The sequence below is a fragment of the Protopterus annectens genome, chromosome 8.part0, assembly GCF_019279795.1.
Source record: "Protopterus annectens isolate FY-2018-M chromosome 8.part0, PAN1.0, whole genome shotgun sequence".
Lineage (NCBI taxonomy): Eukaryota > Metazoa > Chordata > Ceratodontiformes > Protopteridae > Protopterus > Protopterus annectens.
In genome coordinates this window covers 1,396,192,245-1,396,210,921 of record NC_056741.1, presented here as the reverse complement: position 1 = coordinate 1,396,210,921, position 18,677 = coordinate 1,396,192,245, and the positions used below count along the sequence as shown (strand labels likewise).

General features: G+C 36.2%; 1 protein-coding gene across 1 annotated transcript in view; it reads left to right on the top strand.

The window, feature by feature from the left end:
* The window catches only part of LOC122809460 (sterol 26-hydroxylase, mitochondrial-like), an 858,859-nt gene that overhangs the window by 746,470 nt on the left and 93,712 nt on the right, over positions 1-18,677 (top strand). Inside the window, exon 8 of the mRNA XM_044080983.1 lies at positions 12,593-12,671. Coding sequence (XP_043936918.1) covers positions 12,593-12,671 — 79 coding nt within the window. The remainder of the gene's footprint in view (positions 1-12,592; positions 12,672-18,677) is intronic.

Genomic DNA, 18,677 nt, shown 5'->3' with positions numbered 1-18,677 from the left:
GCATCTTACTCCCTTAAACCTATGGAAGATGCAATGCATGGAACTGATACAACTAAGAAAACTCATACCTTTTAAACTGGGGACCTCATCTACATAGAACCGAGCCCAGCCACAGCCCTTTCAACCTTTATAAGCCTCCTGCGCCACTGCAAGATAGGTTCGGTTGTTCCTACCAAGACTTAGCAGATCAATTCAAAGCAAATAAAAAACGTATTTCAGCAGTTAAAGCTCAAGTTAAACTAGGACAGAATGCTTGCAAAAGTCTGAAAAATTAATAGTGAATATCTTCTAATTAAACTACCACCAACCATGTAAATTATCTGCAGACTAGCCAGAAATACAGCTAAAAGCATTTTTCTAAAAACATGTAGCTGGATAACCTAAGCTGGCTTAAACACCTTTTGAATTCAATTAAATGTCTAGCTAAAAATATCCACCCCATTTCCATCGCTACAAACTACGTAGACCTGGAAGCAATGAATTCCTTAAAGGTCTCACTTCATTACGTCTACACAACATTTATGTCACTTCTTAAACACAGCACTTCTCATGCCAGCAATCTCTATTTATAACGTAATAGATAATCTTGCTTTCAGTTTTACGATAATTAACTAAAAAGCATAAACTATTTCTTTTCACTTTGAGATAATTAACTAAAAAACATACAAATATTACTTGATAAAAACAGATTGACACTATAACCTCTCAAATTATCAATCACTTCTCTCTCTGTTATTGGGTATGGTAAGGTGTGCCAGATAGCGCAGAGGACTAATGCTACAAGCTGCTAATAAACTACTTCATATAATCCAGGATTTGATTCCCTCAGCCTTGATTTGCCTACTTTGTGACTCTGAGCAGTTCAATTAACCAGACCAAACCCTCAACCTAACCTTAACCAAATAGGTTAGGCTCCTCAATGCTCTCCTGCACTGAATTCCCAGTAGCCACCTGTGAAACTATGAACCTATACATTTGCAAAGCCTTCATTTTATATTATTAGCATCTCCTAGACAACCAAGACTGTTCCGTACAACTTCAAAAATGCCCTCATTATGTCTTCCCTAAAGTTCAATCAATAATTATGCTCTCAGCCTTTAAAACCCATGTCACCCATATGCCCAACAGCCAAATATTTGAAAAATTCATTAAACAAAAAGCTGGTGTATATAAACAAATATAACTTGCTAAGCAGCAAGCAGCCATATATTCTGTAAGTAATGTATGAATCTGAACCAGACACTGTTTCCAGGCTGAGTGTTAGAAAGGGCCATGGAGAACAGTGCTCTACCCCGGAAAACAAGTACAAATAAAATAAAGTAAAATAACAATAAATGTCTATAAGGATATGGGGGAATGGATTACTTACTGTTGCTCTGTTGCTGACCTAAAAAGTATTTGAAACTACTGGCCATGGCATACCTCTCCGTAAACTGTCTTGCTACAGGTGAAACACTGGGGTCCTCTCATGATTTAAAGACTATTATCTAATTATAACTTCAAGGAATTTCAGAAAAAATAAGTCATATATTAGCTAATTTATCTCTAGAGTTTCTCAAGGCTCTGTTCTGGCATCAGCACCAAAGCCCTTATTCCTATTTTGTACATGGGGTTGAGATGTTACAGCAACAGTGACCATCATCTAGAGCCAATGTTCACATCACTGGGTGGCTAGCCCTGATGCAGGCTCTTTTCTGGCTCTTCTCCTATTTATTCTTTAGTAATAATCTATGTTATCTTTTGCCCTTTCAAATCTCATATTGTAGCCTTTATGTAGATGATATCCTCATTCTTAAATCAGAGAAATCTACTAAAAGAATAGAAAGCTATATTATGACAGGACTTCAGCCTGCTCTGGAACTGGCTGTTAACAAATAACGAGTTATAAACTTTCCCAAAACAGTAATAATGCTTTTGTGATGAAGATGCAGAAAATTAGCCTATCCCCTGTGTGAATTAATAAAATTACCTAGGATTATGATTAGATCAAACTTTCTCCTTTCATTTCCTTACTCAGACAATGGTGGACAAAGTGCTAATCAAACAAAACTTTTTTTTTTAATAAGATAAGTCACCTGCTCCCTGTAGAGGCTAGGAAACTATTGAAAACAGTGTACTCATTCCCAGATTAGAATATATCCTTCCCGTCCTGGTTCTAAATCCCGTCCTGTAATAGTTGCTTACTGCAAATGAACGGAATCAAAACACTCTCATTTATATTCCTGGCAACAGACAGATAGTGTCACTGTCAAACATGATCAAGAGCTATTTGGCTGTCGAAAATTTTAACAGCCACACTTTTAAATCTGTTGACATTGAAATTACTACAGATCAGGCTACTGCACATCTTTAGTCAATAAATTAAAAAAAAAACGCATAAAGCTTTCATCTTACTAAAGCAGAAAGGTACTCAACTGGCAATATGTCCATTTCACTTAGCTAATGAAGAAAAAGCATACTCATTAATATATTTTATACTGTAATAGTTGCCTTTGTTTCATATAAATTTAAATTTGCAAATGAATGTGCAACTGTTAAAGTATATTACTTAATGTCCATTCATGAATATTACTGGATGTCTGTTTAAAATGTTTGTAATATGTTAGAGCTTTTCTCCCTGGCCTCTGTTGAAAAGTTTTTTTTTTACTAAACCCCACTGGACAAATAAAGTAAACAAAAACAAAATATAATAAATTAAATACTTCAGCATTGTTCTAGTCTATCACAGAGCATTAGATGCACTGATGGCTGTTCTACAGTTAGAAGACGTCTTAAAGTTCACATAAGGTACATGCAATTGCTTCCTGTGTTCAGAATAATACTACAGTCTTGGCATATATTTTTCTTGTCATAATTCAATAAAAGCTACTTTGGTATTTTCCTAACTTGCATAACTTGTCTGCACATTACAAAAATCTACCTCAGAAATAGACCCCCTTAACATGTATTACTTACATACATTAGCTGTTTATTGATTCAGTCATGTTACGTACAATATTGCTTTAACTCTTTACTTGCCTACATACACATTTTTGCATATATACACTCATGTGAACTTGTGTACACTTCCTTGCTTGCCCTGTGAACACCACTGTACTGCTTTTATGACTGTTCACATATAGTTTTGCCTGTATCACAGCTTTTGATTATGGTAAATTATTCTCTTGCTCGTAACTACCTTCTGGATCAGGACATGACTGAAAAAGGACCAGGACTATTTCACTCACTTGGCTAAGAAATGCAAATGCTTTGTCCTTTACTACTTGAACCAGTAAGGACATTTCTTTTTTTCTGCCCAGGAAACATGTAAATTAGGTTTATTTTCTCATTTTATTTCCTTTGCTAACAACTAATTATCCAGATAAGTATTTCTTAACATAATCATCTTTCTTAACTTGGAAATGTTCAGCATTTTGAAAACAAAATCTTGGAAAATGTACCTTCCTCTACTCTGAGCATGTTTAGCGATTACATTTATTTCATTTATTTCTTCAGCATCAGAAACATGTTTAACATTTTTTTTAGTTTCCTAACTGCCTTGCCTGTATGAAAAGCATTGTAAACAACTAACTCAAATTACAACAAAAGCAGAATTACAAGTAACTTGCATGGAAAAGCATGCACATGCACAAAATAAACAATGGAATGTTTGGAAACTTGAACAAACAAGATTTTTTAAGCTTTCCACATTTCGCATACTTTTAAAAGTATATTATTATGTGAAGTGCTTCAGGTGAAAACAATTGTCAAAATGTTCTTACACATAACATGATGTCCATGTTATACCATAGTTGCAAAATATTAACTTATGTGTCTTCTAATAAAATTATTTATGCAAAAATGCTGATAAATGTTTCATATTAGATGTATACTTTTTTACTCGATGAACATTTACTTATCAGAAAATCAAAAACATTTTTATGCTATTTTATTTATTTATCCTGTATTGGCTAGGTTAGTCCCACCTCTTTTTACAGGAGACCCAAGGTTGTATTTCTAACACTAGAGGAAATTTGGTCAGGTTATTAAGAAACTTCTCCTACTCTGCTGTGGAATCTTTTACATCCACCTGAGCTACCACCAACTCAAACACATGGGACCTCTGTTTAACATCTCATCTGAATGACATATATATGTTTTTATATATATCGTCTGTGCTTCACAACCTGTCTTACTAATTCTAATGGATACCCCTTGATGATGTTTTAATTGTATTTGCATATAACCTATATCATATTTGATAAAAATAATGCATTTGTAAATATGCTCTCAGGCTCCATCTGCTTTTATTCTCAGTTCCATGTTATTTGGAGATTCTTAGTGTTTGTTATTCAGAGTATCTACTTCTTTGGTTTTGTTTTCTTGTACCTGCTCCAAAATTACATTGTATCCATTATTTGTCATATAAATATTTTCAAATGCCTTTTGTTATCCTCAGTCATATTTAAAACCTTTATATTAATACTTTAATGGCATGCCCACATAATCTGCCATCCCAGTGAGGCCTGTCGACATGCTTTTGATTATTTTTGCTAGGTTTTGAAAGAATATGAAATTTGCGCATGTGAGCTAGCCTTCTCAGTATTTATCATTTATTTGCCCTAATGTGGATTTCATAAAGAAATGAAAATAAATAAAAAATAATAATAAAAAAAACATACGGAGACCAAAGCAGAAGTCCAATGTATTTTACCTAAAAGAGCTGCTGGTCTGCTGATGCTTGCTGTCCAGCACAGGCATACCCTTGTATTACCACATTAAAAGTACACTATGATTTTAGTTTAGCTACGTCTTTATTAATGTTTATAGTGTTTTTGTTGCTACAGTCTGCATACATTTTTGCCTTGTTTCAAAAAAGTATATTGTGTTTATCTGATTTTATTTAATATTTATCTGTTAATAAGGTAAACTTACACATGCAGACTTTCTGGGAGAGCTGAATATGTTGCCTGGTTAAATAACTTGCTTGGGAGCACAAAGTCTGAAAGTGGAAAGTAAGGGACTCAAACTCAAGACTAAAGGAAGAAGCTTGGTAGCAGATCATGTCCCTAACCCTTTGAACTAAATTGCCACTCTAAAACTTTGATTCTACTCCACCTACATAGTGAACAACAAATAAATGTAAAATGCAGTTTCACAAAGTACTTATCATACGTCAGTGGCTGTGTGCTTTAGTGACACTTCACCAGCAGATCAACTGGTTACTGCTTTCTTCAGGTTCCACTTGTTCTTATCCCTTTCTTCTAATTCATACACTGTGTAGGGCCAAGTGCCTGGCATACATTTTCAGTTGCAAAAATGGTCACACCTTTGATTTTTCTGTATTGAAGAACATTAGTTGTGATACATTTCTGTATTTCCAGATTTTTCCAGGTCCCTGTTACTAGAAAACTACAGGGCATCTTACCAGTCTGAAACAGAATACAAGTAGTCTTTACCGATATATCACGGACAGTGAAGTGGCAGTGGAGAAGTTCAAAACAAAACACAAAAAGGATCATTTCCGTTATTAGATTTGCAGGCAAGTTTGGTGAAAATGGGAAAAGATTTAATATTAATTCTAATAAAGATAGATTTTTTTCAAAGAAAGTAGAGTACATTAGAACGCCTCCCATTACTGTTTATACCTTAAAACATATTGATTTTTTTAAATATGGCATAATTGTTTAAACTGAGATATCTAAAGAGGCTTGTTATGCCCATTTTAGTATTCTACAGATCCACATGTGATGCTATCAATTTTGTTCATGGTTCCACGTGCATCAACAGTTTCCAGATTTGATAGATGTAACTTACCTATGTCACTGTTGTGGTCAGTGCACATGTACATAGAGTGGATAATATGATGTCTGTACATTCCATTAAAAATAAGCAATCATTATTTAAGGTGAGCCTATAACTATAGTGATTTTACTTACTTAAGACTGAGGCGCAGTATAAATACCATGTGCTGTAGTAGGGAAATGTGAATAGTGTATCCAAGGGCCATGAATAAAATGCCTTGCTGCTTCTTCTGAATGAAACTGTGGGTGGGTACAACTTTGCATTTATAAGCAAGGGAAATGTATTTTTAGATAAAAAGGCAGGTACGTACACAAATATCCATTTGAGGGAAATATTCTAACAGTGTTTATAGGGATTGGATATTGTCCGTCAGTCTCTTCTCTTAAACTCTGATAAAGTCCTACTTCTGGCATACCCAGACTTTACCCAAAAGAGTGTCATACTCCATGGGAATTTCAACATCATCTGGTAGGATCTCTATAGAAACCAACTTAGGAAAACACTAGACTACTACTATCTACCTTGGAAGGCCTTATTCCTACTTATAGAGGCACACACACTTATTGAGTGCTATTCTGACAAACAGAAGCCCACAGATGCTCAAGTACTGGGCTCCATCCTAACTGGTCACTTTTCTCCTGTTGGTCTTTCAAGAAATCATAGTCAAGATAGTTTATGCGAAAGGGAGAGCTATACCATCTTCCATGGAAACAGCCTTGCTTATGGAAATTAGGGCTACTTACTGGAATTCTGTTATGTTGGGAAAGCATATGGTGCCAGCAACTGAGTCGTTCTGAAAAATCCTTACACAATGGCAATATGTTGTTCCTTCTGAAAGAAAGCATACTGATCACAGACATATGCTGATGGCTAGCTCACTAAAAGCTCTGACTACAGCTTGAGACAAGGCCTTGAAAAATGGGAATAAATGCCACGCCCTGATCACTATCAAGCTTTTATCACTTTGAATTACACTCATAGCATTTCCTCTAAGGCAGCTTAGTCACAATAAGTCATCTTATTAAGTAGTCAGTTCCACTGGCATAGATGGATAAAGCTCTGACTATGACCAAGATGAGCCAAGTTCAGGTAATGGCTTATGCACCTGCTGGTGTAGATGTGTTGGAGGAGAAGAATTATGAGGTTTGACCTGCTCACATTTCTTCAGGGTCTGGGATGAGTAAGGATGTGTTGGAAGCTAGGCCAATGCTGTGGTGCTGAAAGCAGATATCACACCGGTTGATTTGCATTGCTAAGCATTTAGGTAGAGCCCCAGATGGGAGGTATGTCACCATGGGGAAAGGCATGCCGATATGCATAAAATGGCATAGTGCCCACACTATGTCTGGGGGGGGTTATGGCTTAATAGAAATGCCCAGTGTAGCTTCTCCATGGCCCATTCCACTCAGTGATGCATGGAAGCTTGCTTCTCTTAGAACCCACACATGAAGAACTGGAGGACTTCAGTGTGTAAGGCTCAGCTAGAAGGGAGACCTTCCAATGTGAGTCAGACCAGGGGGCCATCACAGGATAGGTAGCTACTAAGGAAAGCAGAATGAGAGGTTGGCAGCAGAGGAAGCCTGATTTCAGTGATACCAGTGGAAAATGGCTTCTTATCTGGGTAATCAAAGCTCTTTTGGAAAACAATAATATGGAAACATAAATTATCCTCTCATACTACCAGCAGCAACCTATCTGACTTGAACCAGTCCCTTAACATCTTGTCATCAACAGGCAGTCCAAGAAATTTATAATTTATGACAATCCTCTGCCTAACCAATCTCTTGGTGCTGAATCACATGACATATCATATATTCAGCCCACATTCTCTATCCATGCAGTATGAATTAAGGTGATGTTGAAACACCTTTACAACACTACATTATAATAAGTTCTGAACTGTCATCTTCTTCCCAACCTTCCTAAGGATGGCAGCAAAGCCAGATCATGGTAGATTGGGGTCCTAGGCAAGGTAAGGGATCAAGACCCCCCCCACACACACCCCACAGCCATTCCAGTGTGTCCCATTACTTGTCTCTCTCTCGCCATCCAGTTACCATAAACACTGTCCAAACCTGTCAGTGTACATACTATTTTCTTCTTTACTTCTACAATGATTGCAGATATTTGAATTTAATTAAAAAAAAAAATTCAAATTTTGTTGCACAAACACTGAGAGACCAATGATTAAAAAAAACAATACAGTCTCACAGTGAAAACTAACTTAGCATGAGCAACAGTAAACTTCTCTGCCCTTAAAACTCACATTCATTGCAACTGCAGAGAAGCCCATATTCATAGAATGTGTATCTGACCAGTGGCAGGTTATGTACCTTTGGGGCTGTTTTCAAAACATGGGCCCCTGCACACATTTTTAGAACCATGCATAAATGTATCTGTTCTTTGATTCACCTTTCTGATATTAAAATATATCCCTTGTGTAATACAGCACCACTTGTGTAATTTTGAACATTTTGCCTGTAAGAAGTGAAACAAAACATGTTGTGTCTTTTGGCTTTTCCCGGTTAGGGGTCGCCACAGCGGAACTCCGGTCCGCTAATGATTGGCAGTTGATTTTTATGTACCGAGTTGCCAGCCCTGACGCACAACCTTCAACAAAGGTACGCCCATTCACGCATGTCTCCACGCAGAAAACACTCTAGCTGAGAGTTGAACCGGACAGCATCTTACTGTGAGGCGACAACGCTACCGCAGCACCACAACAAAACATATGAACCAATAAAAGCAAAACTATCCATTTCAGAACATTTCAGCCATAAAAGGCCACTCAAACTGCTGTCATTACAGTCCACCAATATCAGTCAATATGCACAATTTCTGCAGAAGTAAAAGTCATCTGAATAATTCTACATTAAAGATGATAACTAACTAATGAAGAGGTTGCTGTTGGCGAACAACTTTGCTGACGTAAAACATGGATTCAGAAAAGGTTAAATCTTTGATTTGCCCATCTGCAGTACAACAAGCTTCATTTATAGGAACACGTCAATAGATAAGACTTTCCAAATAGTTTGTGCTGTGCACTGCCCTGTACCTGGCTCATACCACACAGGTGGGATCTATTTTAGAAATGTGATGATAAGAAATGCATAGTTGCTATATGTCTATATGTACTGTGAGTATGTGTAACTGCACTGCCACTTTAAGAAGAATGTCTACCTTTGCTGTTTTAAGAAGCACTGTATCCCATAATGCATTGAATTGAGTTTGCCAGTTGTGAGTTTGAGTGATCAGTTGTCGTCATTCTTGTTATGCTGCCATTTTGTTCAAAATAAAAGTTATCATTTTCTGTGGAAATGGTGCTATTTGCTGATGTTACTAACACTGCCTGCTAACATGACAGGGTACCAGAGGCATATATCCTAACAGGAACCCTTAGTTTTTTCACTGCTTGTAAATTTAATTTCTCTTGATTTACCAATGTTACAAATTACATTGCATGATGATAGATGTGTTCCTTTTAAAGCCTGCCAAGAACTCCAGCAAAAAATAGAGCTAACTCAGAAAGGGACTTTGATATTCTCTAGGGTGTCTGCAGGTCAACAAACGAACAGTCAGTGCTTGCAAAACATGTACTCTGTGCTTTGGATAGAAACGTAAGAGATACCATAGAACATAATATAATTGAGTCAATTGACAAATTCTTTAATAAAGTTCAAAAAGATGCCTCAATCTCATTAAAATTCTATGTAGAGTTGATAGCCAATAAAGTTCTAAAAGAGTTACATCTAAGCTATGTGCTTATGAGCTTTCTTATTCCTGAAGTGATTCAAGCAATTGGCTACTTCCAAATTGGAATATGCCCTCCAGTAAAATGCTGAAAGCTCTCAGATAACAATACTCTACTGTAAGCTATGCAAAATAAAAACATGTCCGTTTATGTCGTCAAAAATTAAAAATTGACTGAAAACTCATTTTGTAGGATCACGTTTGTCCCATAACTTTATTAGATCAAACATACATTAAAAACTTGTTTTTACAGAGGTCCCTGTGTGGCCAATTTTGTCCTCCACCCCCCTTGCTTAAATATACTAACTGCACTATCACAGTCATGGGAACCTGTTTAAATACAAATCTTACAAGCGGCAAACCATCAGTTAACAAGTTACTTAATTAAATAATAACAACTAGAAATCAGAGAGCTTAAATAAACATAAACACAATGCAGTAAGGTTATGAAAAAACATTCCTCTTAACACATAACCTACGGTTTTACAGGTGCTTGTAAGACTTGTATTTAAACAGGTTCCCACAAGTGTTTTGTTATGTATTGTTCTGAAGAAGTCTTGTGGACGAAAGCGGTGATTAAAGGACGAATACGCTAATCTATTGCTACTGTGGTCTCTTCTGGTGTGGATTTGGTGTTTGTTTTTTACTTGTTTTTTTGGGCACCAGCACTTTTTGTGGTTAACTGCGCTGTCACACAACAGTGAAGAAAAGAATAAAAAAGGAAACTCAAGAGAATCACTGCGAACATTTAAACACATTTCATAGAAAACTTAATTTTTATACTACTAATATATATATATATATATAAATATATATATATATACATATATATATATAGTTTTTTTTTTAAATATACATTGAGTAATAGAACCATGCTGACTCCGATGTGTATTCCAAACCAAAGGGTAAATATGTCCCACAACAACTGCATCTAAGATCAAACCAGAAGGACCCTGGCAAAATCGAGTACCATCTATATAAACAAAATTACAAACCTCCCTTGATGAAGATATCATGGGACATATGCAAATAACTGCTTAATGAGGAAGATATATAGGTATTGTAGCACATTGACTTTTGAAAGCACAGTGACCCATAAATCTGTTCACATGTTCAGGCTGTAAGATTTCGTTAAGATTTTTATGTGCTGTTATTTGTGTGTATTAGCTCTTTAAGTATTAATCACCTGTATATTTAATGAAAATTTAATCTGTGCTCTTATATTACTAGACATTTCTGCTTTTTATGTTGGTATGAGCATATAGTTGCTATTCTAAAGTGAAATGGCTCAGTGTCAGGGATACTGTAGAAAGAAGTATGCCAAAGAAGATGAGAAGTAAAGTTTACAAAATAGTTGTGCAACCAGTGCTTCTGTACAGCACAGAAACTGGACAGTGTAAGCACAGCAGCTGAGAAAGCTTAAAGACATGCAGGTAAATTGGCTGAGATGGGCAGTAGAATGCACATTTTGGGACAAACCAAGTAATAAGGATATCAGAGAAGCTAAAGTAACCCAATTACAGAGAAAGTCAAGGAGAACATGTGCGGCCATGCAGAAGATGATTTGATAAAGCAAATATGGGAGAGACAGGAAGAAGGCATGAGGAGGCAAGGACGTCCGGCCAAGAGATGTATGAATCATAAAAGAGACCTGTGAATCAAGAGAAGTGCCAAAGGCTGATGTGACACTTTGACCTCATGTAGTGAGTCAGTAATGTCCATCAGTTGGCACAGAGGATGAAGGCTATGAGCTGTTAACGAGCAGCTTCATGTGTTCCAGGGTTTGATTCCCTCCACATCTATCTGCCTAAGTTTGTGACTCTGATCAAATCACGTACCCAGACAGAGCTCCCAGGCTGAGGCTGAAAAAGATCCTTGGAGATCACTCCACACCCTGGTTAACAAATAAAATAAATGATGATGATTTTTCCCTAAAGAAATGTGTTATCATTCAGTTATTTAAATTAAATGTCCAGTATCACTTTTTTGCTTTTAAAACACCACCTTGATTACTATTTAGAAACAGCACAGTTTGTAACTGTACAAGCTGTTTTAAATTTAAAAATAGTACACAGCATCATGGTTGAAATCTGGTAATTTCATTATTTAATTTGTGGATTTTACATTCTAGAGCCAGGGTTGCAGGTCAGTGGATTTGATTACTTTTTATACAGGATTTAGCCACCTAATATTGCATATGCAATTCAATAATTATCAAGTTTTAAATGTATGCACCAAACACTACTCTTTAATTGACTATTTACAATTTCACTGCATCCTAATGCAACTATTGTCTGCCTCCTAACTTCTGCTCTGTTTCAAAACACAAGTCTCTCCTATATCATTTCTCACTAGTGAACATTTTCCTAAGTACTAACCTCTCTTTCATTTAACCAAATGTATCAGCAGTGCTTTTCTTTCTTTCTAGCTCAGTTTAATATAAAGTACCCAGTTTTATTACTCAGAAATATCTGCTACTGTATTGTAAAGTAATCTGTGTTCAGCAAATGTATATCAATGTTGGTATATTACAGTACTGTAGGATTGATTTATATTCATGTACTTTATTGAAAGTTTTTGTTTAATTTTATGTCTTTACTGCAATCGTTATCTTACGTAACATTTACTCTTTGTATTGATGTATGCAGACCAGTACTCAAGTATTTGAAACCCAAAGCCACATATCTGCAAGTCACATGACTGAACAGCATTCTAAAATATGTTTCTTTTTAGAAGTAGGTGTTTGTGGTATGATTTCAAATTGTGCTTCAGACAATAATGAATTCACATGGCAAGTCCTATCTGTTTGTTTTAAATCGCAACTAATTCATAACACATGCTGCAAAATATGATTGGTTAAAGTGTCCCTTAACATCTAATACTTTCTTTTGTAAATATATGTGCTCTTAACATTTGAAAAAAAAAAACACCAGCAACAGCATTACTAAATGGGTGTGTTATTTGTAGTGATACAAGAATATTCATGATTCTTTTTTTTCCGTATCTGTTTCTTCATTCTTTGAAGTACTCACATTTTCACCTTATTGTCTGTTTGCAGACTTTACCCTGTTGTTCCTACCAACTCACGGGTCCTGGAAAATGACATTGTCCTAAATGGCTATTGTATACCCAGAGAGGTATGAATGAACATTTTTGTAAATTCATAGCATTTGATAAAATGAATGTTACCGTAACTTAATATTGCTATTAAAATGTATTCATTTTAGATAGATTGTACATTCTAGTATTACAAACTGAGAAGGTACAAGTGAGTAGTCTTGAGTCAGAATATCAAAGAATCTTTCTTACAAAGCCATATTTTTATGATAAATTGGTTCTGCACAACATTAAAAATATGGAGGCCTGCACCAGTCACAGTGGACTACTATATCATAAACCAAAGATGAAAAACTAAGCAAAATTTGTAAATCTCTAAAGTTTACATAAGGTAGTAGGAAAAACTGCATATCACAGTGGTTAATATATGCTTTCCTGAAGTTCAATCTATGTTTCCAATAGCAAATCATGCTTCATCAGGTTTTCAATATTGAGCAGTACAGTTTGAAAAAACATGAAAACAGAAAAAAGTTCTTCTTACATGTCGCCCTCCTGCACCCACACATGTGGGGGACTTTGCCTCCTCCCATCTCCCACTAATTCTAAGGTCAAACTACAGTGAGGAAGAGTAAAAAAAAACATTGTAGTACCCTGACAGCTTGCTCCATACAAGTCAGTGCAGTTCTGACAAAATGAAACAAACAAAACAAAAAATCAAATGTCTCTCGACAGAGTGTAGGTATGCCATAAAGTATGTCATATGCTAATGGCTAGCGACAGCTTCACAATTTCATTTATTCAGTTAATCACATGTAAATGAACTGGTTTAAAGGACCATTTGCAGTCATGACCCAGACAAAAGGTATATACAAACTATGGCAAATAGAGTGGATATGGCTTGACTGATTACCACTCCAGCAAAGCTCATTTGGTTGGGACTAACCACCTCAACTTGTTGTGCCCCCTGCTGCCTACTGGCTTGACAGTTGCTGTGAATTAGTCCTGTTTTACTCCATGAGTGAGAGATGGTCATATAAGCCATCCTGCCTGCAGCCACTGGAGTTTTCTCTTTAATGGCCCTACCCTCAACCCTGATGGCTGATATAGAAACCAGAGTCAGTGCAGGGGCATACCATGGTCTTGCCATGGGATGTGCATGGTTCTACATGCGTACCTTCTGAGAGTTAACATCAGCAACTTGGGATTACTAAATCCATGTCCCCTATTCCTACAGCCATTGTGAATGTGCAAGTTTGTCTGCTTGAATACGAGCAGTTGCTCAACTGCGACCTCTATCAACCCCCCACCCTCACAGGACGAGCAAGCTGGTGCAAGTCATTCACTCCCAGCTTCCCCTGCTTGGCTCTTCCAGTAACCAAGCTATTAATTGATCTTGGGTCGAGTCACGTTCAGGGTTTTATCCTATTCACTACAGAACCAGGATATCTGAAAGGAACTTTGGCAACAAATTCACAAAACTGTTTAAAGTAATTAGAAGTGCTGTACAAAGTCCTCTTGTTAAGAGTTTCCTTCTTACCATCTTTCTTCAATAAGTCCACTGAGACACAAAGCAGTTTAAGACAAGACATTAACTGTTCAGAACACATTGGCAACATCAAATGAAGTCTAACATGATTTCAAATAATCTAAAACTAGACTAACTAACATGGCAGAACTACAGATACTAAGTACATGAAGACATGATGCTCTGGAAAATTTATGTGATAATTTACAACTCTGATTGACAGTAGAACTATGCAATTATTATTCTAAACCTACCAATAATGGTACATCTCTATATATTTTCACACTGTACTCTTGTCTCCATGATTTCATCTATGCAGTCACACAAACAAGGGTGTATTTATTACAGAATACGTAACAAAACAAGGTCAACTGCTTTTCTTATTCCTTTGTTTTATAACAAATCTGTATTATGAGCTTTATCTAGCTTGCAAAATACAGTTGCTGTATTTATGCCTTTTCAAAATACAAACATGTTTTTAATCTGAAATCCAAAAATCCATTTTGTCAGTTGTAATGTCTGAAATAATTCTCTTAGTGAAAACCTATTCTGACACACACAGATATTTCTGATATATCAATACTATGCTCAGCATTCATCTGTGCAAAACTCTCTGCACCTCATCTGTAAAATAATAAGCTCTGAGGTAGTCAAACCTTAAAATAAAGAATCACCATTTTTGAAGTCCTACTCACTATGCTAGATTCAAGTGATGGGCTTCACAGCTTCACTAAATTGTTGGTCTACAGCTTTTTCTTCTCTTCCACTGATCTCCAGTGCATCCAAATCCACTTCCATTCTTTATGTTATATAGTCATACTCTTGTCTGCCTTCTACATAGAAATGTAAGTACATATTTCCTAGTTCCCCATTCCCCACTGCTCTTTTTAACAAATGCAAAAATGCATTCTAGCCTACTTGTCAAAGCATACACATTTTTATTGAAAGAAAATGTTATTGTCTCTTTGTTTATATACCTTTTGTTATATCCTCCCAATCTCACCCCCCCCCCCGTAGTTTGCCTCAACTCCCACCAAGTCAGTACATTATATTGCCTTACTCTTAACATCCTATTTCCTTTGTCCATGATTATATTAAAATCTCCTAATACATTTTATCTTCTCCCATTCCCTGAAGAAGTTTTCAGGAAAGTCCCTTCCATCTTTATCTGCTTCATATATATTAAATACCTTTCATTTCGACTCCCATTCTCGTTGTTGTGACATCATCGACCTCCTGCTGCTAAATAAAGTCACAGAAGGGCTTGTCAGCTAAGACTTTCTGAAACAGGAGTGATCTGTGTTGATGGAGGACATGCAGTATTACCTCATTCTCAGCAAACAAATGGAGACTTCATCTCTGGGCCACTGCTGAAAGTGAATATTACCAGTCAGACTTTCCCAGTAAACAAAGATGAATAAATAAATAATAAATAAAGTTACCATTTATAGCTGCACAAATCTTTTTTTGTTTTTTTAATGTGAACTACTATTATTACTACATTTTTATATGCATGATGTAACAAGTATGATATGAGCTAAAGTGTGAGGCAAAAGCAGCAACATAATGAATGTGTTAGTATGGATAATTAATAAAAAACATTGTATATATGTCAGAATTACTATTCATGACAGTAATGCGTTTCCTTTATAAAGTTGTAAATTTTACTTGTATATGCTGTGTAAAAAATATGGTCTCTTCATGAAGAAGTATAATTACATGAAGTTATGATGGCTGTGTAACAGATATGCAAGTGGCAAACACTGTGAAAATAGTGACTGCTTGAGGCTAATGTCATAGCTACTAGGTTTAATGCTACATATTATAGAAGACCACCAGTGGAAGAAATCAGCAGACTGATTATTTTTTTCTTCTGCTTTTGCTCACTGCTTGGCAATCCTCATTCCTCACTGTTAACTGCCAGTGGTCATTAGCAGTAAATGATATTTCATTCCCAAGGCAAAACCTCAGAAATTTAATTTGGAATGCTATCAGTAGCACAAACAAGATCGGAGCCATTGTGCTTCAGTCAGCACTCTGAAGAAAATACATGTCATTTGCCTTTCACTGTGGTGCAAGGTGTTAATACAGTAAGTTTGGGTTCCAACAGAGGTAATGTTGGGTTCGAATCCAGATGACAGATACTTTTACTGAGGGGATCAGAATGAGAATTGTCACAACCTTTTTATTATGAATTGAACTTTAAGTACTACTGCCAAGTTACAACATGAAAAGTGCAAACCCCCTCTTTTTAATGAAGGCTAAATGCATGACCTGTACTCTTTCTAAATTGTGCTAAGCATAACACTTAGTATAGTAACTTAAATTACAGTTATTAGTTTTATATGTATAATGTTAACAATACTTACTAGTGATTGCCAGAAAGACACTTGTTCTGCCACTTTCTCTGAGGCTGAAAGTGTGAATGTAATGACATGTGTAACAGCAACGATAATGCAGAGTTTAATTCCAGCATTTGGTAGTATGGATTTAATATTCACAGTGTTTTGTTGTTGGAACATTAACTATTGTTATTAGTAATAACACTTTTTATATGCATGATGTAAACAATATGACATGCAATAAAGTGTGACTAAATGCAATCATTAACATAATGGATGTGGAAATATTTGTAATATTCTGGACTAATCACCCATATCTCCTAAGTCGGTATCATGACAGTGAGGTATTTTCTTTAAAAAGATGCAATTCCTACTTCTATATGCTATGTACAAAATGATCTGATGTAATCTCCTATGTGGCCTCTTTCTCAAGAAATGTCATTATATGAAGCATGATGATGTGTACCAGAAATGTAAATTATCATGTGGTAAACACTGTTTAAAGATTGGAACTTCATAAGTTCATAGAATAGTACTAGACTAACTGCCCTTGTGGGCCATTTTAAGACTAGCCAATTAGACCCTGGGAGAAAGAAACCCTGTACCTTGGGTCTGTAAGTTAAGCATGTTAACCATTATACCAACCTCAAAAACTTTGTGGATAATGCCATAGTTTTTTTAATTTTTGGTTAGCTTCTGCATTTGGATGATGGTTGGCATTGTGTGCCGTTAAGTGCCAGCGGTCACTATCAGTCAGCAACAGTTTAGTAGACTGGCACTGCTGCTTTTCAGTCAGCACTCTGGACAGTACTGAGTGAAGAAAATATACCTGTTAGGTAAATTTCTCTGTGGCTCAAAGTGTTAATGCAGTAAGTTCAGAGAAACAGCATAAGAAATGCAAGGTGTAAATCACGTTTACAAATAATATTCATCAGGAGGTCAGAATGCATTGTCACAGAATGTTTATTAGGAATTTAACATGAAGTACAACTGACACAGCAATTAAATTTGCAAACAGCTCTGTGTAACGATTGTTAAACAGAAGAATGATCGTGGTTAATTTAAATTATAATTGTATAAGTATAATGTGCACAAACATTATTGTAAAAAAATATGACCGAACACATATAAGTATTAGGTATGTAGTTGCATGTCCCACCAAATCTTTATGTTCTAATTCATACCGATGCATCTCTTTCCAACACTGATTACTATTAGCATGATAGATTTGATGTCATGTCCTATCACTGTGTCAGAAGACTGTGTATAATTACTATCCACCATAACAGAGATCATGTTTAGAGGTGGCAGTATATCCTCTGAAATGTCATTCAGATATTATCATCAAAAGGCATTTGAGGATAACACAGTGGAACGTGTAAGTAAAGGGATTATAAAACATGCCCAGCTCTCATTAACATATTTCACATCTGCATTATACTCTGAAAGAGTCAGACACAATTTCTCTGCCAGGTCATTTACGTGCTTTAAATTGTGCAGATGTATTTGGCAAGGTTGTCCATCATTGCACACAGGCTGATACATGCAAGATCTGAACTGGGTGCCAATTCACTGCCACCTTTTCAGGTATCCTTCAGAAGACATATCAGGCAAAGATGAAGGTGGTGCTCAATTTAGAACCCAAAGGTCATGTGAAGAGGAGCCCAGGATCATTGTGGCACTCCCTGCAAAGTGCTACAGCTGTGAGCTTCTGCAGGAGGGCTATAGCAGGTCTCAGTGCAAGGCAAAGTCTTTGAATGGCATGGCCAAGGCTTTCTTTGGTGCAACTGGCATTTCACACACTGGGGAACAATGCCATCACCATTATAATGACAGGAAGAGGTGCAAACAGAACCCCCTGAGCCAATGGAAGACAAACTGCAAACATGTAGCTAACAGTTTCCTGCCTTGGTGGCTTGATTTTTTTTTATTTTTTAGTGTTTTTCTTAGTTTATTAGCCTTGTGGCTGTTGTGTCATTTTCACAAACTGCAAACATCCCTGAGTTGTGTAAGTATAATGGCCCATGATCAGTGAAGAATATACCATGGATTTGCCAGACAATGCACTTAGTTATTAAGCTTCTTTTTGTCTGTTTTTGTTCTGTTCTGTTCTGTACAGCTATTGAAGACATAACTAGAAACAGTGAGACATATCAAGATAAGATCTGCTTGCCTTAGAGAGACACAGGATAAGTATGGCTCAGGTATAAATGCAGGCA